The sequence below is a fragment of the Eutrigla gurnardus genome (genome assembly GCF_963514095.1).
Source record: "Eutrigla gurnardus genome assembly, chromosome: 6".
NCBI classification, from domain to species: Eukaryota; Metazoa; Chordata; class Actinopteri; order Perciformes; family Triglidae; genus Eutrigla; species Eutrigla gurnardus.
Window position 1 is genome coordinate 8,960,515 of NC_139920.1, and position 23,218 is coordinate 8,983,732.

A 23,218-nucleotide genomic window follows, 5' to 3' on the forward strand; every position below is an offset into this window, starting at 1 on the left:
TTTAAAGTGGAACGTTTTAAAAGTGTAAGGTCTCGTGGTGGCTACCTCTGTTGAACTGGTAGTCCACACCTAGAGGAAGTAAACATAATTTCTTTATCTGATTAGTCTTTTATCTGATTTGACTCAAACAGCAAAACCGCCTTTATCTAAGTTTGGGCTAAAGTTTGACCCGTAGATAAAATGAACCGCATGTGGGTTTTCTCTGTCACCCTCAAAGTAAACGACATTTAATCGCAAATTTCTCTGAGCACAATAGCGTGTGCGCGTGCGTGCGTCGCGAGACTACCTCTCTAAAGTTTATAATGTATTATAAACATATCAGAGCTTGATTACATCAACCATGGAGACTGTATTGTGTATTTACATCGGTCAGTTTGTTTCGTAGCGAATAGGAGTCACATTTAACTATATATATCAAGAAAGAAGAAAAAGTAACTCCTGACACTGCCATGGAGCGCCCCCTGCTGTCTTCTCTAAAATCAACATACATTTGCATTTTACTTCAACCTGGTTAGCTAGGTCCCATACAGTACACCAATCTCATATATGGACATATTGGCATATATAACAGATACTTGTATGTGGCCTCAGAAAATAATCTGAAAGTGTAAAATTGATTATTATTATTATTATTATTATTATTATTATTATAAAAGGTGTTTGATGCTAAGAAAATGGAGAATTTTTTGGCCATTCTTTATTTATATATGATCCCAATCATCACACTTGATTTTTATCAACTGTCCATTTGGCCTATTCTGTTGATTTAACCCTCCTGTTATCCTTGGGGTGAATTTGACTCCATTCAATGTTTAAGGTCTTTTAAAAAAGGGTTATCATAATTGTGTTGCTTGATATTCAGTAACCTTTTCTAATTTACTTGGGGCATATACGTAAACATAAAATTAACATGATGATATGTTTTCTATATCCTGTACACACTTTGGACGCATCTGTGTTCCTTTGGGTCAATTTGGCCACAGGCTGTTTTAGCTGTATTACACATGTCAACAATTAAACAAATATCTTTTTTGGTTGTTGAGGATGATATTGAGTTGATTATAACATCCATCCATCCATCAACAAAATGTAGGACTCTAATCTAACATAAGCATACCTGTAGTGTGAGAACCACTGATACTTCACTGAGATGCTCCCGTTGTATCTCCACCATCAGCAGAGACACAATTTACAACAAAGAAAGATGATGTACCTCATACATTTGGGTAACAATTTTGATTATAACAATTTCCTGAAGGTTTGAATTGCCGGGGTCAACTTGACCCCAAGGATTGGTAGAAAATTTGAGGGTAACCGGAGGGTTAAGTATTTGTTTCTAAATTCAGATGAAATCATAGAAGACATAATACTGCAACAATGCAATGAAACACGGCAGAAAATGTTAGAATACTCCATGTAATCTGGAGGAAGGGTAAATTATTGTGTAGATTATTATTATTTATTTTCAGGGCCTATCCCAGCATGCAGTGGGATTAAAGCAGGGCATCAGTCAGTTCGCAGCTCCTGCTTAATTTCGACACACAATCGTAAAACACAAAAGTTTCATGGAGAAGTTTTATTTTTGTCCTCATCTCGTATTGGTATATGTATCATAGTTGTTCTGTGCATCTATTCCTTGTTTTCCTCTTTTCATTTAGCTGATGTTTTTCCTCATAAAGGTGGTTATCATGGAGTCCAGACTGATAGACTTGCATTTTTCATGCTATCTTTTGATCTGTGGACATCATCTTCAAAGAGCCCTGGACCTCACAGAGACCATGTGTGATGAAATTAGACTGCTAGATGTGTGTTTTAAGTCATGATGTCAATGTTTGTTTTAGGGTGGATGCAATAGCAGCAACACACGCAATGTAATACATGACATCAGGCTTTTGTTTTGTTTGTTTTGCTGACACCGTGTCAGAGAGGTATGTTTTGAGGATGTAGATGGTGGTGCGATATCAACTCTATTATAATAACCACTGATCATAAAAAGTTGCATACTTCTCTAAATCTGTTTGAGAGATAATGATAATGATCAACTTTACAAAGGTAGAGTATTTTCAAGGCTGTTATTGTTACATAAACATAACAAAAGTGTTATTTTTTCACCCTCCTTGTATCCACCCTCTACTATCATTGAACTGATGCCCCCATAAATGAAAATGCTGCTTCCCATTATGTTGCAGGCATCTTTGCAGAGGTGGCGGGAGAAAGTTCAGATAGGGTTAGCCAGAAAGGTTGATCAACATTAAATAATCACTGTCATAATACAATTATAACAAATATGAAGTTCCCAGAACAAAATGATTGAATTTGAGCTGTAAGAATGAATCTGGAGCGTTCATGGTTCATCACATGGCCGTGCAGCCTTCAAAGTGAGCACACTCCATCTACCCAAGAAGGGAACATTTGGTTGTCTTGAAAAATAATTTCATGACATTTATATAATTTCAATAAAACTGAATTCTAAAAAAAACAACCTTTGTGTGTCTCTTTGTAGTTGTTTTGTGTCTCTTTGAGGTCAATTTGCACATCTTTATAACTGGTTTAGTGTCTCTTCGTGGTCATTTAGTGTCTCTTTGAAGTTGTTTGGGTCTCTCCATGATAATATTGCATCTCTTTGTAGTTATTTTGTGTGTCTTTGTCTTTTTTGTCTCTTTCTTTTCTTTTTTGTGTCTCTTTGTGGTCATTTTGTGTCTTTGTACTTCTTTTGTGTCTCTGTGATAATTTTGCATATCTATGTATTTTTTTTTTGTCTTTGTGGAAATGTTGTGTCTCTTTGCAGTATCTCTTTGTATTTATTTTATGTCTCTCTGTAATATTTTGCATCTCTTTATATTTCTTTTATGTCTCTGTGATATTTTGTATCTCTTTGTTGTTGGTTTGTATCTCTGTGGTAATGTGTCTTTGTAGTTGTTTTGTGTCTCTTGACCGATGAGCCTACACCCACTAGGCCCATTCAACAATCCATCCATGACTTCAATCCCTAACATGTTTTGAACTCAAATACAAGGTTCATGTATTTGTATTGGTGTTTTGCAGTCCACTGGCAGTAAAGTGTGGACTATGTTACCTGCAGTATTTCCATAAACAAGTAACTGGCGAATGACAGGACATGAGAATAGTAATATTTATAGGGCTATATCACTGAACTTCTCTGAAGAAAGCTCTCGGATTATTCAAGCATGCATGTTTCTCTCTCAAATCACAGCAACATTGTAAACCTGGATTCCTGATCTCAAATGGATTGCAGTGGAGGAGGTTTTGCATGAGCTCATCCTTAAAGTTCTGAACCCGTACAAGAGTCCGTCACTCTTAGTTATGAAAATAAATTATTTGTAATCGGACTCTTCGACGTGACGTTGGAGGATGTGATTGGTGGGCGGCACTGGTATATATCCGTCAGGCTACAATCCCACCTTCTCGCCAGTGGAATTTCATCTCAGCTTCTGCACCTTCAGGGCAGACGAGAACATACAATAAGTAAGTACTTCACAGTTTTCTACTGAATTTCAGTGCATCGCCGGTACATACGACGTCTTCCTGTCGTAATCGCGGCGCAGTGATACTTGTTGGGCAGGCCGTTTGTTGTTGAAGCCCTGGACGTTACAGTGTGCTCTGGCCTGACTCCGTGTCATTTCTCCCCTGCTCAGCTGTATGCCTACGTGGACTTAGCGAGCTAGGAGAACAACCCGTAAGCTAACGTGAGCTCCCTAGCTAATGCTACACTTCAACTAGTACTTTTAATGGCCGCGCTTGTGTCGGCTAACGTATAAAAACGACACCGCCCCAGTGTATGCGTTTGGCAGTCGATTTACGGTTTTTATTTCCAATCCTCTGTTAGCGTAATGCCAGTAGCTGGCTAAGGCACGTTACAGCCTGAAGTTCAGTGTAGGGCTGTTTCAAGTGAGCCAAGCTAACGTTACATATAGCCGAGGAGCTACGTGTCACAGTCGCACACACCACAGGCAAAGTTTTTAGCAAGTTTGCTAGCTAGCGTTAGCTTGGGGGCTTGGAGCTAGTAATCCAGGCTACAGTGATTTTTATTTTGCTACGGAGGATCCAACTTCTACTAAGCGACACACGTATTTGTTGAACATCCGCCGTTATATTTGTGTCCCCGACGGTTGACTTCACGGTAGTTTATCTCGATCCGAGTACATTTTTATGGTTGATCAATGCTAGCCGACATGACGGCGGCTAGTATTCACTGTAATGTGTCATTGGCAACTGTCAGCTACCTAGTTAACTTGATATCTTGTTAGCTAGCACTCACACTAAACGGCTTCTTAAAGCCCTAATCTGGGATTTGCGTATAACGTTATATAGGCTCGAAGGTTGTCATGCTGCAGCTAACGTTAATACAAATCCAAGGAGCAGCTCGACGAGCACGTCAGCGTTAACCTAGCTCGTTTAATGTCCTCGTAGGTCGGATAATATGATGATAAATGTTACTAAACTACGTTGGTTGACCGCGTTGTGACGTTGGGCGTTTATGAGTTTGAGAGCTCGTGAATAATGTCGTTATTGGTCACCAGTTTAAACGCAAAAAGTGCGTTCTGGACATGATGTTCACACACAACACCGGGCATCATTGTGTTGTAATTCACACGTGTCATATTAAGCCATAGAGTTATACTGTCTCTATTAACGGACTGTTTCTGCTCGTGTAGAAATGTCCATTAACATTATCACTTACTTTATTAATGCTCAAGTGGACAGGCCATATGTTGTCTGTGCTAACACGACTAGGTTACAGCACACAATACTAGTTTAAGTAAGAGCTCGTCAGTTAACCCCACGTCTTATTTATGCCTACTTTATACATATCGAGTATGCACAAAAGGCCCCCATACCAAGCATGGCAGCCTGTGCACATATCTAGTGGTAACATACACTCATGTCTATTAACATTATGGAGTTGCGTTACAACACCAGTGGCAAACTAGTAAAATGAGTCCAAAAGCTTTAATGACACTAACAAAAATTGTCACGCCTTGTCAAAACCGTACAGCCCTTATTAATCACACCCATTTTAATATGAAACATTAATGGTGTGGTTTTGCGATCTCTTTCATGAGAGCAATGGCCTATTTACCTGGTTCCGCCACAGCAGCTTCAGAAATTGTCCAGTTATAGAAGCCATATGCTTCTCAAGGAGAGTGAGCTGGGGTCACTAATATCCAAAAATACAAGTCTCAGCAACAATTTAGATTTTTTTTGTTTTGTTTTGGGATAGAACATTATATAATTGATCATACAGATATTTTTGAGACAGTTTTCTTTTTTGTGCACACATAATAACCTTGTAGTAGCCACTTTGTGCAAACATTTTGAAGCTCGACAGGGCCACTGAAATATTAATTTCTTTATCATAGAAATTTAAGATGCCTCCCTGGTTATTTCAATATAGCTCATCCTTTTTTCCCTTTTGTGTTCCTCAGGCAAAAGCTGGCAGGCTGACGGGAAATTGCATCTTTACAGGACGGATAATCTGGTAACTGACCATTTAGCTGGTAAGTTGTTTATACTTTTAGCATTATAAGTTCTGACACTAATACCATTATAAGTAATTAACGTCATATTGTTTTGTTTACCCTGAATGCGATCCTGCCCACCTCAACAGCATGGCCCTGTAATAATAAAGTATAATTAGAACTGTGGAGTAAAAAGCTTAAGCCCTTTTGCTGAGCAACACAACCTGTCAATCCTGTACCCATGGAAATGTAGTCGTCTGTCGTGCCTTGTACTTTACTTGTGAACTTTACCGTAAAGCAAGCTGAGAAACCTAGCCATGACATGAGACAAAAATTATTTTAGTCACAAAATTATTTTGCATTTGTTGAACATTATAAATCTTAAAAAAAAGAAAAATAATTATTGTAATTGAAGTCGGATATTTTGGAGAATTGGTGAAACTGTTTTGTGAGGGTAGTTATTCAATTTAAAGCTGACCCAAAAGGATATTGTTTTATGTTCAGTCTCTAAATTACACCTGGTTTATTCTGGAGGAAAATCAAGAAATAATCCTGAGTTAGAACACTGAAAAAAACATATTTTATTTGTCTGAAACTGACATTGAATTTAAAAATGCACTGTTACCTGTTAATTAATTTGAATAATGCAATAATGTAACGAAGTCTGTTTACCGTTGGTGTGTCTTTGTTTCCCTTCATCCTGGTTGACTATGATGTGCTATTCACTTTTTCTTGGTGCATAAATGTCAACGAGGCGGTTACCGCCTACATCCAAATTTAAATTGCCACTGCTACAAAGTTGTTAACATGCACTCGCAATAAGGAAATCCATTCTAGATGTGAATGTAATGTTTAAATGAAGAGCGTTTGCACCCTTGAATTGGCAACAGTGTCTGCAAACAGTAAAGAGTGCTGGGCAGAGCAGCCTTAAGTTTATGAATCCTGACAAGGAAGAGGCCACTGAAAGGGTGGTCTCAAATGTGTTGGAAGGGGGGAACTGCCTGCTAAACTAACGACTACCACGTTGAAGCTAAAAGTGAATTTCCTTCAATTGCCTACTCTGTGGAAAAAACCCTTTTAATATCAACAAGTTATCTGACATCTGGGAGTCTCCATGCTTTCTGATGAATTCAGGCATGCTTGGGGGCAAAATCCACCCTTAAACAATTCACATTCCTCTGCTCTTGTTGGCCAGAATTTCTGTTTCTCTGCCAGCCACAAAAACAGCAGTGACTCCTGCTGATATATTGAGTTTCATCATTGACGAAAGTTGAAATTCAATTTTAGACAGAGCATTCATTTTTTTCTTTGCAGGGCAAAAATAATTATTGTTAATGGAAGTCAATCAACCCTTCAGCCTTATGTCAGAAATCAAAATGGCAGTTTTTTCTATTTTTTGTTTTTAATACATCTCATAGGATTGGCTTTGTGCTTGCTTTATTTCTTGGAAAGAAAATGGTCAATGACGCCAGACTGGACTTCAGAATTTTCTATTGGTGGATTTTTGCTTTAATCCTATCGAACGTGGACATACACAGGTGTCAAAAATCCTCTTAACCCCGGAGCTACTAGGTCACGCTTCTTAGAATAGCATTAGACAAAGACAGTTAGAACAGAAGTCAAACTGGTTTCTCGTAGAAAGACGAAATGTCCTATAGCCGTTGCCCTGCCCACACCAGAGCATTCTTTGTAGTGTTAAGACATTATCTCTTTACTCATCTTTCACTCTCAGCACACAGTTACACAGTGCTGACACAGTATTGAGACCATAATTGTGTTTATTCTCTGAGAGACGTGGCTTCTTTTGATAAAGGTTGATTAGATAAAGGTGAAACTAACAAAGTCCGCTTCTGATAAGCTTGTATATTGTGTTAAAACTGTGCATGTGACACTCCACCGTTTGAAACGGGTGCCTTGTTTATTGAGTTTCCATCACAAATGAGTGTATGCTAACTACATTTCTTGATTAATCATGGAGCTTCTCCATATGCCAAGTCAATCAATTACTAGTTAAATCCAAAAAGTTATCACAAGATGTTGGTGTAACCTAGATTTTAGTGGTTGACCGATATGGGTTTTTGAATGGCCAATGCCGATATTTAGAGAGCATAATAACAAAAACATGATGGCCGATGGCCGATCTATAATGCCCATATCATGTTTTTGTTATTATGTTTTACGTTGCATCTCTGTGCACGTAATAAAGAACCTTGAACTTTGTTTGTTTTTTTGCATCTGATAAAATACAGTTGAATTAATAATGACAGCAAATGATACACATAATGGGACCCACTGAGGCTACACACCTATTACAGATCAGTGGTGTGACCTCACTTCAGACTTGGGGTCTAAGCGGAACCGGACCGGTCCTTTTTATATAACAATAATGCAGTCTCCTGCGAGCAGTCTGCACACGAGCTGCCATGATTAGCAATGGGCTGCCTACTAGAGATGCACCGATCCAGTTTTCTTCCGATCTAATCCAATACCGATACCTGGGCTGAGCATATCGGCCAATACCCGATACCGATCCAGTACTACTGTTGAATGAAAGAACCGTATACCTTGTCATGTGACATTGCCACAGATATAAATGTACTTAATATTATTTATTAACAAATAAAGTGTACATTAGCAGCAAAAATAAATAAATAACATTTGTAACCATGTAAAGTGCACTGCAAATTTTAAAATGTAATATAAAATATAGCAGCTGCCTGAAACCCAACAAACAATGGCATAATTAACCGGCGCTTGCTCCATGTTGCTCTGTGTTTGCTCATCACTAGCTGCTGTGCGTGATGACGTAACCAGCGTTGCAAACACAGAATTTAAGTGACTAGATTGCTGTAACTGTATTGCTGTGTATGATATTAATAAAAATTAAATGACTGGATCGGAATGCTGGATCGGCCTCATTCATCCGATATCCAATCCAGCTAATTAGTCAATATCGGAGCCGATATCCGATCCAGGTATCCGAGCGGTGCATCTCTACTGCCTACAGATGTGTTTGCTGACATTTTTGGTTTATCGGCCTTGTGAGCGCAGGCATTGGCCGATGCCGATCATCTCAAAATGCCATTAATCGGCCATTAGTCGACCACTACTAGGTTGATGAGTATAATAGTGATAGAGTGATGATGGTGTGTTAATCGATTTATTAGATGTGAAATAAGTTGCTTTGTTGGCTGAACTGACTCTAAACATTAATAATTCTGTGAAATGTGTATTTAATATTTAAATAACAGGCCTGTTAATATGCAGAGTTAAAGTTCAGAAGAAAACATCCTTGGGTTTTGTTCCACCTGAGTTTAACACTCAAACTCTGCTAATCTGCCCCCTCACTCATAGTGAGAAGCAGAACATTGAAATATATTATGCTTCATGTGTTTGCTGCCAAACCTTTTGAAAATAATGCTGACCTTTCTTCCAGTGGCACACTCGGATTCTGTGTAAACGTGGGATTTTGACCATGAGTTCAGTCGCTGTACTTACGCAGGAAAGCTTCAATGAGCACCGCAGTGGGCTCCTACCAGAGCAGGGGGGTGGTGAGTAATCAGATTTTTACAGTTGCGCTTGATTTGGAAAAATACAAACGCAAGGGACTTAAGTGGACTCATGTATTGTTTGTTTTTTGTTGTGTTCAGCTGCTGGGGCAGGACCCGGTGCTGGAGAGGAAGAGGATGCTCTTCCTACCTACAAGGACGCCTTCCCACCTCTGCCTGAGAAGGCGGCCTCACCTGAGGGGACCCAGGAAACTGCCAACGCCTGGACATCCAAGATCCGTCCTCTCAAGTCATCTGTTATCACCCAGGTAAAACCGTTAACTCATATGAACTAAAAGGTTTGCTGGTTTGTTTATGGATGCATATAGTCATTTACTGATTTGAGTTTTATTTGTTTTCTTGGTGAAGGTGGATTTTACGTCCACATCTACCATCTGTACTTCAGTTGGTTCACACCATTTCCCAGAGAACATGCTTCAACATGTAACTTTGAATATGTGAAGGTGGAGAAAGTTAGAGTAAGCAGAATATGGTTCCCAATAAACTGCCCTGCAGGCAAAATGCAGTGTTTCTTGTACTACAGCACCCATTTAAAAAAAGACAAAAGCCATCAAACACTCAACAAATGATTTACTGTGGACGCTCTTAGTTTTAGAGCATGTTGTCCTTTAACCACAAGGTTGGTGGTTTGATCCCCATTTCATACTGTCCAATTGTCAAAGTGTCCTTGAGCGAGACACTGAACCCAAAGTTGCTCCCCGGGTGCTTTAGTGCAGCCCACTGCTCCTAAATGCTTAAGATGGGTTAAAGGGATGAATGTGACCATATTAAAGTTGCGTTTCTGCGTTTACCCCTGTGACCACCAGCAGTACTCGTCTCGCATCATGTTCCTTTTCACATGTCGGTGTACTCGAATGCCTAATCCTGGCAGGTCTTTTGACCGCTATGGAAACACAGACAACAATGGGCCGGAGGAACCTTTGAGTTCCTCAAAGAGAAGTCCCGGGACAAATATAGCCGGGAACGTCTTTGTGGAAATGCGTCTTTAAATCCCCTGTGTACCCACACAGTTAATCTGGCTGAGAAGACCTCTGCTCAGGTTGAAGGTGGGCAGAGCTATGCTGGGGATTAGGAAGTCACCCAAATCAAGACTCTTCTAAAAAGAAGGAAAAGAGAACGTTAACCTGCCTGAACAGGGACAGTTTACACAGTCTGTACATGCCCACATATTCCTGTGGAAAAACTGCCAGGCTGCCAGGCAGCAATAATTAAACCCACCTGTGTTGGTGGACCACAAGTCTTTAAAAGTCTTTAAAAATATATATATATTTTAATGAGACTACATAAAGTGCAAGCCATTCTTAACTGAATATTGTGAAAACTGATCACTAGCCAAAGTAAACTTTTCTCCCTGCAGATTGGTCTGACTTGTAATGGCAGGTGCAACTAATAGCATTAACTATGGACAGAAGTGTGGAACAGAATGTAGTGTATGTTAATGCTATTACTCACTGCCATGTCAAAATATCTGCTGTGAAAAGGCCTCTTGACTAAACATTAGTGTAAAGGAATGTATAGCAGATATCACCTGCCACTGGTGCCTCTAGCATACTCCAGGGCTTCCCAGTCTGGGGCTCGGGACGCCCCAAGGATGACTAAAGGTTATTGAAAACCTAAAAAATCTACATTATTTTTGATTTGTCTGAATTAACTTTTAATCCTTGTTAAATTGGGAAACTTATCTTTTCCAGGCCTCTAGAAAGAAAACTCGCTGTTTGATTGGATTTCTTAAGTAGACCCATGTTCATTTTTAAGGTTTTTCTTAGGCTTGGCTTTTCTGTCCAGATGAAAGCCAGAGAGATCTAGAAAGTCCCACTAGCAGACTGAGATGGCTTGAATAAAATTAGGTAAAGCTGGAACCCATTTATTCATGACAATCGTCCCCTGACAATTAGTGTGTATGTTGAATACATGATAAAGTCCATCATTCAGTATTTCAGGGGCCAATGCAGCTAAACAATCTAGTTTCAAACCATGTGTTTTTCAGTGCCAATGGGTTTCACTTATTTTTAAAGCCCCCCAAACAATCGTGATGTAATTGTTCATCACATCAAATTGTTTTATGTTTCCACAACTAGGTTTTCCATGTGCCGCTAGAGGAGCGCAAGTACAAGGACCTCAACCAGTTTGGGGAAGGAGACCAAGCGAAGGTCTGTGTGGACATCATGCACAGGACCGGAGCCCATCTGGAACTCTCCTTGGCAAAAGATCAGGGTCTCTCCATCATGGTTTCTGGAAAGCTGGATGCCGTGATGAAGGCCCGCAAGGAGATTGTGTCCCGACTGCAGACTCAGGTCAAGAGATCCGTATTTTCTTGATGATAACTGTGTAAGGTATAAATCCTAGAAGACAATAGTGCCAACTATACATTTTAACCCCAACAGGCCTCAGCTACTGTTGCCATCCCCAAGGAGCACCATCGCTTTGTCATCGGCAAAAATGGGGAGAAGCTTCAGGAGCTAGAGCTCAAGACTGCCACCAAGATCCAGATCCCACGACCCGACGACCCCAGTAACCAGATTAAGATCTCTGGTACCAAGGAGGGCCTTGAGAAGGCAAAGCATGAGATCTTGTTGATCTCTGCTGAGCAGGTAACATGTCTCCATTGACATATGTCCCAGCGATCGTGGCTTTAGGATCCATTTTCATGCCCCGCCCTACTCTTTCAGGACAAGCGTGCTGTGGAGAGGGTGAACATCGACAAGGTGTACCATCCATTCATCACCGGCCCCTACAATAAGGTGGTCGGAGAGATGATGCAGGAGACCGGCGCCCGCGTTAATGTCCCCCCTCCGAGTGTGAACAAGACGGAGATTGTCATCACTGGGGAGAAGGAGCAGGTGGCCCTTGCTGTGACTTTGATCAAGAAGATCTATGAAGAAAAGGTACGCTTAAAAGTCAAAATGGCTGCAAGGATAGTTTGTGTCGGTTCAGATCACACTGGTATGAGGGAGCTTTGAACTAATTCCCAACCAACCTTATTTTGTATTGCAGAAGAAGAATGCCACCACCATTGCAGTGGAGGTGAAGAAGTCTCAGCATAAGTATGTGATTGGCCCCAAGGGAAACACCCTGCAGGAGATCCTGGAGAAAACTGGCGTCTCAGTCGAGATCCCACCGTCTGACAGCAGCTCAGAAACTGTCATCCTTCGTGGGGAGCCGGACCGTCTGGGTCAGGCCCTCACTGAAGTCTATGCCAAGGTGTGGAGCGTTTGAAATCGATCCAATGATGGCATTTCAAGTAGGCTAGTGTGGGGAAAAAAAGGAACCTAAAGCTCATGTTTCCCTTTGCAGGCAAACAGCTACACTGTTTCCTCGGTCACAGCTCCTTCTTGGCTTCATCGTTTCATTATTGGCAAGAAGGGGCAGAACTTGGCCAAGATTACCCAACAAATGCCCAAGGTATGTTTATTACACATTTCTAACTAAAGCATTTTAAATATCCAGTTTTTCCATTTGAACTTATTATTTCATGCATTATGCTATCAGGTGCACATCGAGTTCACCGAGGGGGAAGACAAGATCACCCTGGAGGGTCCCACCAAAGATGTGCAGATGGTGCAGGGCCAGATTGAAATCATTGTGGCAGATTTGGTGAGAATCGAGATATCTGTACGATTCTGTCTTTGATTTAGACCCAAAGCCTGAATGCCAATCAAAAGGATTCATCTAATGTCAAAGGCATGTGTTAGAAAGTAGATTGTGTGAAGAGTACCGAATAGAAACTGGTATTTTATAGAGTAATGCACATTATAACACTTGGAAGCTACAGTTCCATTCCACTGAGTTATCATGTTTCTGTCACCTAAAAGGTAAGCCGTATGGACTACACGGAGATCAGCGTGGATACCAAATTCCACAGACACCTGATTGGAAAAGGAGGCGTTAACAGTAAGTACAGTGTTACTGGTGTATTGAATTCCAAACGTGCAACTAGGGCTGGCTAATATAATTCATAGACGAAAAGTATCGTGGCTTGTTCTTTGTGGGATGTTGTAAATTATGAATATGAAGTAGAAATGTCAATTTTTTAAGCAGCCAATGTGAGAACCGCTTTGGCGTTTCACTTCTCTCTCTCCTTGGCTTGTGTTGCGTGTGAGCGTGGATGTGTGCGTGTGCATGTGGATGTGTGTGTATGTGTGCATTTGTGCGTCTAACTGGAGGGACCAAGAGAGTCTGGAGACATCACCGTCTCTGACAGTTGACGTCGGAGACGGTGATGGAAGATGCCAGCCTCTACTTCGAAAACGCAGTCAAATGAGCCCCCACGTAGTTTTGTGGTACGTGTGTGTGTATACACGTGGCATTACAGGAAGGGTGTGTAGGTACTGATTTCAAAATAAAAGCACCCCTTAATTCAGAGTAAAAGTGAGCTTCCTGGAATGTTCTCAGCAGTTTCATATTCATTCATTCAATCAGGCGGTCGTGTCTGTCAATAATAAATACAACTAAATGAATACATATTTAATAATAAATAAAAACAATTGACTAATTATTTACACAATTGAAATTAAATTGTCTCTATTTAAAAAAAATATATATTTAAACATTCCTCAAACTTAATGAATAAATTTCCAAAAACCAATCCCACATCAAAATGTGTTTGATTGCAGTCCAGATTAGATTAGTTTGCTAAAAGGATCACACTGGCATGATAATAGAACTCGCTACTATTTATAAGCCATGTTGCCCAGCCCGAAGTGCAACCAAAACAGGATCAGCATAATTATCAAACTGTATACTTATTGACTTTTATTTTCTTTTGTTTTTTATAGTCAACCGCATCAAAGAACTGCACAAGGTGACAGTCCGCATCCCCCCTGACAACGAAAAAAGCAACCTGATCCGCATTGAGGGGGATCCCCAGGGTGTACAGGAAGCCAAGAAGGAGCTGCTCGAGCTTGCGTCACGCATGGTGAGTACAAACTTCCAAACCATCAGGATCCATGTTGCAGCATGTTGCCTGTCGAGGCAATACTAAATCCACCGTCTCTTGCAGGAGAATGAGCGTACAAAGGACCTGATCATTGAACAGCGTTTTCATAGAGCCATCATTGGCCAAAAAGGGGAGAAGATAAAAGAAGTGCGGGACAAATTCCCAGAGGTGAGTCTGTTACTGTGCTGGTGGTTTTGTCTGTACTGAAGCCATTAAATGTATCCTAATACTATGATATTTTGATTACTTCCAGGTCATCATCAATTTCCCCGACCCAGCACAGAAGAGTGACATTGTTCAGCTTAGGGGCCCACGCAACGAGGTTGAAAAATGCGCAAAATTCATGCAGAAGATAGTGGCTGAAATGGTAAATCTTTCCTCTTACTTTTATTTTTATCTGGTTAGAAAGTATTTTAAAATGTGTTTATTTTGACATGCATAACTACGTTAGTGTAGTAACTTCCAGTGATTCCTTTTGTCAGGTGGAGAACAGCTTTACCCTCTCAGTCCCCATCTTCAAGCAGTTCCACAGAAACATAATTGGAAAAGGAGGATCAAATATCAAGAAGGTACTTATATTTAAAATAGACTGTATGTAGTTTAATGAGGTCTTCAGGTTGTCCATGCTTGACAATCTGTGCTTTTTTTGCTTTCTAGATTCGGGAGGAAACTACCACAAAAATTGACCTGCCTGCTGAGAACAGCAACTCTGAGATGATTGTCATCACCGGCAAGAAGGCAAACTGTGAGGTTGCAAGAACTCGCATCCTGGCCATTCAGAAGGAGCTGGTAAGCACATGCACTGTTGTGTATCAGTCCCTCAAGGCTTTGGCTGTAGTAATGGAAAAATAGAAGAAAGGATATGGAATTTTCTTTTTAATGAATTAAGATGTTTTAAAAGAATAAAACAATACAGGGTACACAGTAATGTGATGTCCCCTATACTCGAGTACATGTTATTTGTATGATGGGTAACTCTTTGATTTGATGATTACCTTTTAAGACTTTTTAATTTGATTATGGTTGCGGGACATTTGATTATAGGGGACATCTGATGAAAATCAAATGAAAGTCTTCTTAAAAACAGCGCCCCCGCTGGCCCATCTGTTCAGGCGGGTAGTGGTACTGCAGCATGGGAGACGGCCAGAGGCTTCCAAAACAAAAACGCACAGATTACAAGTTCAGATGAAGTTCTGTGAGAAGTTGCTTCAACTGAAGCTGCTAATCATGAAGACGCCACCATAACTGTAGAAAGTATTGTGGTGGTCGGTACATTTGGTTGGCAGCATTGTTGTTTTCTATGCGTTTTTGTTTTTTTAAATGTTCCGATGTTGGCTCAGAGTGCAGCTAGCGAATAGTTCATCTCCTGTTTTTATCTTCTTTTGAACTTAATTTGTGGACCCACAGTTTAATTTTTGACCGCTGCAAAAAACGCCTGCTCTAGCAGGATCCCAATGCTGTCCTCTATCAGTGCACACATCACTGCTCATGTCACACATCGACAACTCATAGGAAATGGCCTACAGATCTACAACAAACGTGATGCAAATTATCCACGACACAATAGTATATAAAGTCGATGCAAATTCTGCGGCACGAAACTGTGACTGAGGAACAATTTTTTATTATTCGCTCATTGAAATATTTCAATGAGTTAATTATTCTCGTGTGACGCTCCTGACGCAAAGCCAATCAGTGTTGAGTCTCCTCCAGTCATCACTCAATGAATCAGAAATGGAGACAAAACATATCGTAGTGGTTTGTGGTCTCCCAGAGCTCTACGATAGAACCCCACATTATTACAGAGACCCAACCAAACCAGAGACTGCCTATAGTAGAAATAACGAGTTTGCTGCCGTATGTATATTTTAGATGGTATTTTAAGTGTTTAAGGAGCAGCTACAGTGTTGGCATAGTAAGTACTAATGAAATGGGGTATCTTACTATTTCAAACTGCAGAGTTTTGTACCTACCTATTCTAGTATTTGGAAACTGTGCAAAGCAACTACATGTACCTAATTAATGTCTTACTGTTTTCAGGCAAACATCTCAGAGATGGAGGTGTCCATTCCCTCCAAGCTGCATAACTCCTTGATTGGGTCAAAGGGACGTTTTGTGCGCTCCATCATGGAGGAGTGCGGTGGCGTGCACATCCACTTTCCCACTGAGGGCTCTGGGATTGATAAGGTCACCATCCGAGGCCCTGTAGAGGAGGTGGAGAAAGCCAAGCAGCAACTGCTTGCCTTGGCAGAGGAGAAGGTGCGTATAAATGTCTAATGATAAAAAGTGAACTTCTGTTGACCTTACTGGTGGCAGCCATTAGACGGGGCTAAAAAAGGGCTGCTTCTCTGCCTCTTTACTTTACTGAAAAAAACAACTTTTTTCAGTAAAGTAAAGTTCAATAAAAACAGTGAGCTTGTGTTTAGTGAGTAGTGGAAATTAAGGTTTGTTTAATTTCCTGCAGTTTGCCTTCGTGATTAAATCATATTTAGCCCTTAAAATCTACTTAAAATCAGGATTTAGCATTTCATTTGATCATGAAAGAATATTCCATCAGTTATAACTTTAAACTTAATAAGAGCATCTTTTGTGCAACCTTTTCTAAAATTGGGGTTTCCTTGTAATTCCTTGTTGTAGAAATAATTTAGTAAATGTTTTTGCTTCAGCAAACGAAGAGTCACACCGCCGAGCTGCGTGCAAAGCCAGAATACCACAAGTTCCTCATTGGGAAAGGTGGCGGAAACATCCGTAAGGTTCGCGACAGCACCGGGGCCAGGATCATTTTCCCCACCCCCGACGACAAAGACCAGGAGCTCATCACTGTGGTTGGCACTGAAGAAGCAGTGCGGGATGCCCAGAAGGAGCTGGAGGAACTCATCAAGAGTTTGGTAAGGCGCCAAATGACTTTTGAACATCACAGAGCGCTCTGGTTCTCTTCCGATGCCTGCATTTTAAACGTATTTCCTCTTTGGTTGCAGGACAATGTGGTCGAGGATACTATGAACGTGGATCCAAAGCACCATCGTTACTTTGTGGCTCGCCGTGGCCAAGTCCTCAGGGACCTTGGCGATGAGTATGGTGGCGTGATGGTGAGCTTCCCTCGCACGGGGACTCAGAGCGATAAGGTCACCCTCAAAGGAGCCAAAGAATGTGTGGAGGCAGCCAAAAAGCGCATGCTGGAGATCGTTGAGGACTTGGTAAGTAAATAGTTTTTGTTTTGCTGATGTGGTTGTTATTGTGTGTGCCCCCCGCCACCTCTTCAGTTTGAATGTAATTGATTTGCCATCTCTCTTTCTTTTCTCCCATTTTGAACGTTTTCTTTTCCAGGAAGCTCAAGTGACCATTGAGTGTGTGATAACTCAGAAGTTCCACCGATCTATCATGGGTCCCAAGGGCTCACGGATACAGCAGATCACTAGAGATCACAATGTACAGATCAAGTTCCCAGAGCGCGAGGACCCACAAGGTAAGCACATGATCAGTGTGAATAGTTTCGAATGGACTCCCTCATTTAAAAATGTCCCGCTCAAACTTTGTCCAATTCCCTCTTTGAGCAGCACCTCCTGCGGAGGCTCCTATTCAGGAGAATGGCGAGGCCAACGGAGAAGTGAAGGAGCCCGTCGATCCAAACGCACCCAAAAAGTGTGACATCATTGTGCTTTCTGGTCGCAAAGAGCGATGTGAGGCTGCCGTGGAAGCACTGAAGGTGAGCATTCGTAACAGTGCTCAGTTCTATTCCTCCAAATGTTTGCTGTGTTCCTCACCTGTCTCCGTTCCTTAGGCCTTGGTTCCTGTCACTATTGAGGTGGAAGTGCCTTTTGAGCTTCATCGTTACATCATTGGACAGAAAGGAAGTGGAATTCGCAAGATGATGGATGAATTTGAGGTTTGTGTTGCAGACTTTGTGTTGGCACGGGGATGTACAATATTGTTATTTTGCTTCTAAGTCGCCGTGACCTCAATTTGTGCCTCCAGGTTAATATTCAAGTGCCTGCTCCTGAGCAGCAGTCTGATAAAATCGCCGTCACCGGCTTGGCCAATCACCTCGACCGCGCCAAAGAGGGCCTCTTGGACCGCGTCAAAGAGCTGCAGGCCGAGCAGGAGGATCGGGTTAGTACTATGTGGAGAACGGGGATGTATCCACAGTGTGAGAATGAAACCTGTTTATAGCCAATGTGTTCAGAATCCACCAGTATGTCTGGTGTGTAGAGATGCACCGGTAGATCGGCTGCCATCTCAGGGTCTATTCTCGTATTTCTGATTATTTGCCACATTTACACTTGCATCATTATTTTATGTCGGCAGGCGATGTCGTCACAGTTGCAGATAGAACATGTCCTCTTTTTGGAAGTTCCCCAATGAGAGCGAAGACGTAAAATTAAATTTGTCAAAAACAAGCTGTGGAGGAACAAACTTAAAACATTTTAAACAACAAACTTAATCATACAGTTATTCATTTTATTTTTATTATGATTATTGAATTTCATTGTCGTACACCCTGCTCAGAGTAATCACAGGGTCCAGTTCGTCTTTTAACAACATGTTGTCTCCCTAGTAGAATCCTGCTGATAACGATGCTAACAGCTTACATGGACTTGATTATGATGCATTCCAGCTCTGTTCAGTAAACATTAGTATTGGGCAAAGTTAGAGAAACTTGAATAAATCAAGTTTATTGAAGAAGACAATATTTTTCTTTTTTAAAATCAAAGCATTTAAATAATGGTTCTGCTGAATCCTTCTGCTGGAAGTGTCCCTGCGACGTAGATCATTCACACACTCTCATGTAGCCGTTCAGTAATCTTTGAGATGACCTTAAAGATCAACCTGAATGAGGAAAGATTGTAATAATTAACTTTTTTTCCTAAAGTAGGTGACAACCAGGGCCAGCAGAAGTAGAAATGAGTCACGTGTCAAACTCGTGGAGTTCTAACCCACAGCGTTGTTTACGTCACCCTCTCTACAGGCACTCAGGAGCTTCAAGCTGACCATCACTGTGGACCCCAAGTATCACCCCAAAATCATCGGCCGCAAGGGTGCCATTATAACAACCATCCGCACCGAGCACGATGTTAACATCCAGTTCCCAGAGAAGAACGATGAAAACCAGGTATCGCTGAACTTTTAATTACAAATTAAAAATGATTTGAGGTTTAAAAAAAAAAAAAAAGGAACCTGCTGTACTGCATCAGTACTGCATCAGTACTGCATCAGTACAGCAGGTGGTGCTAAGTCACCAGCTCATATCATTGCAACTTTGTTGTTTTTGTTTTTTCATTTCACTTTTCTTGTCATGTTGAATTTGCTGCCGTTTCTCCACAGGATCAGATTTCTATTACAGGGTATGAGCACAAAGCCATAGCAGCACGAGATGCCATCCAGGCTATAGTGGATGAGCTCGAGGAGATGATCTCCGAGGACATCACCCTGGACAGCAGGGTGCACGCCCGCATTATTGGAGCCCGCGGCAAGGGCATCCGCAAGATCATGGATGAGTTTAAGGTGAGGCTGCTGAGAGGACAGGGAGCATCATTTCACATCATTTCTCCACATGGCAGCACGAAGGGATCTTTATTAGTTTGTAACATCCAATCATTAACCTTGGAGTTGGAACAGCCATTTATCCACTACAAACTGTTTAAACAGGTGGATTAGTATTCTTATTAATATAACTTGTATATATAATTTTCCTGTCACATCTCTGCTAGTGTAAATCCATCAAAGCAAAAACAATCACATCTGATCTAATCCCATTAATGCTTACAGATGATGATGATGACAGTTTAGGGTTACGTGATGATGGTGTTAGGTCTCCGTCCTTTGCCGGAGCCAGGTCTGGGTGTTGGGTTGTGAGAGAGGCGGATTGGGACTCTTTTAATTCCCACTCTTAACGACTATACATGAACAAGCTTAACAGGCTTCTTCATGATGACTTGCTCTGTGTGACGATGGCCCCTATGGAAACCTTACAGAGCAACATGGATATAGCTTTTATAGAAATGAAACTGTCAGGTCTACTGTGTCCTTGGCTGCATCTTGGTGCTTCGCTTGAGTCGCCACGTTATTCTTTTATATTTCTTTTAACGTTGAGTCCCTTTTCTGTGTTTCATCACTTCCGAGGATCCAGTCTTTGACGTGTCTTTGGCGTGCATCTGTTTCAGGTTGATCTCAGGTTTCCTCAGAGCGGAGCTCCGGACCCGAACCTGGTGACAGTCACAGGTCGCCCTGAGCTCGTGGATGAAGCCATCGACCACCTTCTTAACCTGGAAGAGGAATTTGTAAGCCTTTTGCATGGATGACATGATATTTACTGTTTATTTATTTATTTATTTATTTACAGCAGCTGGTATTACAAATGTCTGTAATGTTTGCCATTTCCTATTAGCACTGATTGATTTTGTTGTGACTCTTGTCAGTTGTCAGATGTTGTGGAGAACGAGTCAAAGATGGCTTACATGAGGCCTCATGGTGGTAGCGCTGCCTCCATGGATGACCAACGTGGCCCATCCAACAAAGGCTTCGTGGTGAGGGAGGCTCCTTGGACCACTGGCAATGAGAAGGTGAGCATTTTCCCCACAAGACTGACACAGTGTGAAATTAGAATTGTTCTCGTCTTCCTCCCCTAATCCTTGTTTTTCCTCTCCTACTTTTAGGCCCCAGATATGAGCAGCTCTGAAGATTTCCCCAGCTTTGGAGCCCCAGTGGCAACCAAGTCCTCTCCCTGGGGACCCAAGCGCTTCTAAGCAATGCTGCTACAGATGGGCCCGAACTACACCGAACACAATCTTCCCCTTCATTGTCCCCTCCCCCCCTCCTCCCCCTCCTGACCTGGACTGACCGCTGACCCTAAAAGTCTTCAGTTCTGAGAATGTCATCCTTCTCTGTGTACTTATCCCGGTCTGCCCTTGCAGATTCATCAGTCTAAAAGTGCTTTCAGATACTGTAATTGACTCGTGAGCTTCGTATCTGCATTAAATAATGCTGTCTTACGCAACAACAAAAAGTGACGGATATTGCGGTTAAGTCTACGCAGTCTAAGAGACTGACATATAAGTGTTGATTAGACCTGACATTTCATCGTGGTTTGAACTGTTATACCAAATTCAGTGGTGGCCAGACATGCGTTGTTTTCTTTCTTTCTTTTTCTTTTTTTTTTTGAGCTGCCCTTCCTTATCTTAGTTGCCTTTGCAGGGTGGGGCTAAGGGATTGAATTACTGCTGGAGACATGTTCAGACATGACGCCTCACTAAAGAGGGGCTAGCTGTTTCAGTAACTCACCCCCTCCCCGGCCTGCTGTTACTCATGTAGCTGAGTGAAATTTGTCCGTCGTTTGCCCTCAAGCACAGTGTAGTTGTTGTCCTCTGTCACTTCTTTCCATTTGCTCGTTAACTGTGCTTCTGTGAATATGGTCAAGTAGTGGCACGTACCTCGTAGCCTTATGAATTGGTAAACTTTATAGGGAGGGGGGAGGGGGGGTGGGGTGGGGTGGTTCCAGCCACTGCAGAATGGCACCCATTCAAACTGCCAGATGCTTGGAGATCATGCCAGAACTAAAACTCTTCACAACACTAGGCCTAGAGCTCCAACGTATCAAACCTCACACTAACTGTTGAATGAACTTTTTTTTTTTTTTTCCTTTTTCTTTTGACATTCAAAAGTAAATCATGATACAAAATATAATGATGTGTGTTTGTGAGCAGAACAGCAGACCATCTTGTGCCAACTATCCGTCTAGTGATGTCCCGTGTTCCTCAGCCTCTGTATTGGGTCAGTGTCCAGTCCCTTTGTCTTCCAGTTGCTATGCAGATTGTTTCTGTTTCATAGCAATGGCCCTTTTTATCAGCCTTACAACTAGAAAGATACAAACCAGGTAGAAATGATGTCTTGGTGCATTTTAAATGGCCAACTGGAAAGTATGTTTATTGTTCCTTTGAAAGCTCTAGGAACATTTTCCCCCCTCAGTTCTTGTAATTAGTTTAGTTTTGCCTGAGGAGTGCAGAATTAGCTTGCTAGCTGCTAATACAACATCTCACATCAGCCTACCTTGGTTTATATCCTCCTAGCATTGAATGAAAGATTATGCAAATACCATTGAAGTGAACGGTTACGGATGACACTGGAAAAGAAATTGTCCAAAAAGTCAATAAAAATGGAAAATCTCTGTTGTGCATCATTCTGATTATTTTGTTAAGGGCAACATTATTCATCATGCTTTTGGAATATAGCCTCTTAAAATGAACAATACTGGAAAATCTGTCACAGTGCAAAGTGAGATCTGTAGCATGATACTGTTGACAAACATAACAGTGGATGTCAGTGTTGCATTTCTTTCTGAATTTCTGGCTTTGTAATCTATTCATGACATTTTGCGTCATCCCCAAATTAAATTCCCAATATCCGTAGCTAATCTATAAATACCAATTAAACATACAGACTGTATCACATCCAAGCATATGTTGGTAGACCTGCTGTCTCTGAAGGACACTCAGATGGAGGTTGATACTCTTAAGAGAAACCCCTCTGAGGAAGACGAGTTTTTCCTCTGAAGGACGCTCTGGTTCAGCAGGCGGAGGAGGAGAAGGAAAAACACCTGCGAAATAGAAGTGTTTTTTGAAATAGTTAGACCTTAAAGAAAACCAGACCCCAACCATCCAGGAGCTGGTCACTGAAATTCCAGACTGAAGAGGTCAGTCAGGGTCTCTGAACCAAACTGGCCAAGCTTGAAGTATAACACTAAGCAGGAAAGCTTGAGAAGAAAAGAAAAAAACCTCTCAGAATGGGGGGGAAAAAACATCCGTATCTGCCAGTTTTAATGTGTTTTATTCGTCGATATGAGTTGGCAACAAAGCCTTCTTCTTGTGTCGGGTCTGCTGGACTTGTTTTTAAAGAATCTAAGAAATAATACATTTTAATTGGAGGAATACAGTAATATACTCCCTGAGAGAGTAGCATGGGTATACCATTTAAACAGATCCATTAGAAAGCACTGATTACATTTCCTTTGCCATTTTCCTATGATGGGGGATTTGAAGTACTTGTAGTTTTTAGCTGCACCAGATGGCCCTTTAACTTGCTCTGTTGTTGCAGTTAGCTGTGCTGTTAACTGGTTAGCTTAGCATTTTTACTAGCATTAGCCAACACTCAGCCCCGGGCTGCACCTGAAACTCCTCACCAGCAGATCTTTAGTCACCACAACACTGTGTGGCATTTATCAGTGTGTCCGACTGTGTATG

The 23,218-nt window shown here is 41.4% G+C and overlaps 2 protein-coding genes across 3 annotated transcripts in view; both read left to right on the forward strand.

Moving 5' to 3' along the window:
* The window catches only part of agxta (alanine--glyoxylate and serine--pyruvate aminotransferase a), a 212,923-nt gene that overhangs the window by 54,772 nt on the left and 134,933 nt on the right, over positions 1–23,218 (forward strand). The gene's annotated exons all lie outside the window — the stretch shown is intronic.
* On the forward strand, positions 3,357–22,146 carry hdlbpa (high density lipoprotein binding protein a). Of its 2 annotated transcripts, none has more exons than XM_084012192.1 (28): positions 3,357–3,486; positions 5,448–5,519; positions 8,917–9,031; positions 9,131–9,297; positions 11,128–11,343; positions 11,434–11,640; positions 11,719–11,934; positions 12,044–12,250; positions 12,344–12,451; positions 12,539–12,643; positions 12,862–12,940; positions 13,825–13,964; positions 14,049–14,153; positions 14,239–14,352; positions 14,468–14,554; positions 14,643–14,774; positions 16,026–16,244; positions 16,652–16,873; positions 16,964–17,182; positions 17,313–17,451; positions 17,543–17,691; positions 17,767–17,871; positions 17,961–18,095; positions 18,952–19,095; positions 19,308–19,487; positions 20,147–20,263; positions 20,402–20,545; positions 20,639–22,146. In XM_084012192.1, exons 3-28 carry the CDS (start codon positions 8,956–8,958, stop codon positions 20,726–20,728), a joined length of 3,822 nt encoding a protein of 1,273 aa, XP_083868318.1. In that variant the 5' UTR covers positions 3,357–3,486; positions 5,448–5,519; positions 8,917–8,955; the 3' UTR covers positions 20,729–22,146. The 2 variants fall into 2 exon arrangements, with proteins under 2 accessions (XP_083868318.1, XP_083868319.1); XM_084012193.1 differs by having other exon boundaries at positions 9,143–9,297.

What these genes read in the sequence shown, in the direction of transcription:
- hdlbpa (XM_084012192.1), top strand. Translation starts at nt 8,956, where the DNA reads ATGAGTTCAGTCGCTGTACTTACGCAGGAAAGCTTCAATGAGCACCGC. An exon ending in CCTACCAGAGCAGGGGGGTG is followed by an intron (nt 9,032 to 9,130) that starts GTGAGTAATCAG and finishes TGTTGTGTTCAG; the next exon opens with CTGCTGGGGCAGGACCCGGT. An exon ending in TTAACCTGGAAGAGGAATTT is followed by an intron (nt 20,264 to 20,401) that starts GTAAGCCTTTTG and finishes GACTCTTGTCAG; the next exon opens with TTGTCAGATGTTGTGGAGAA.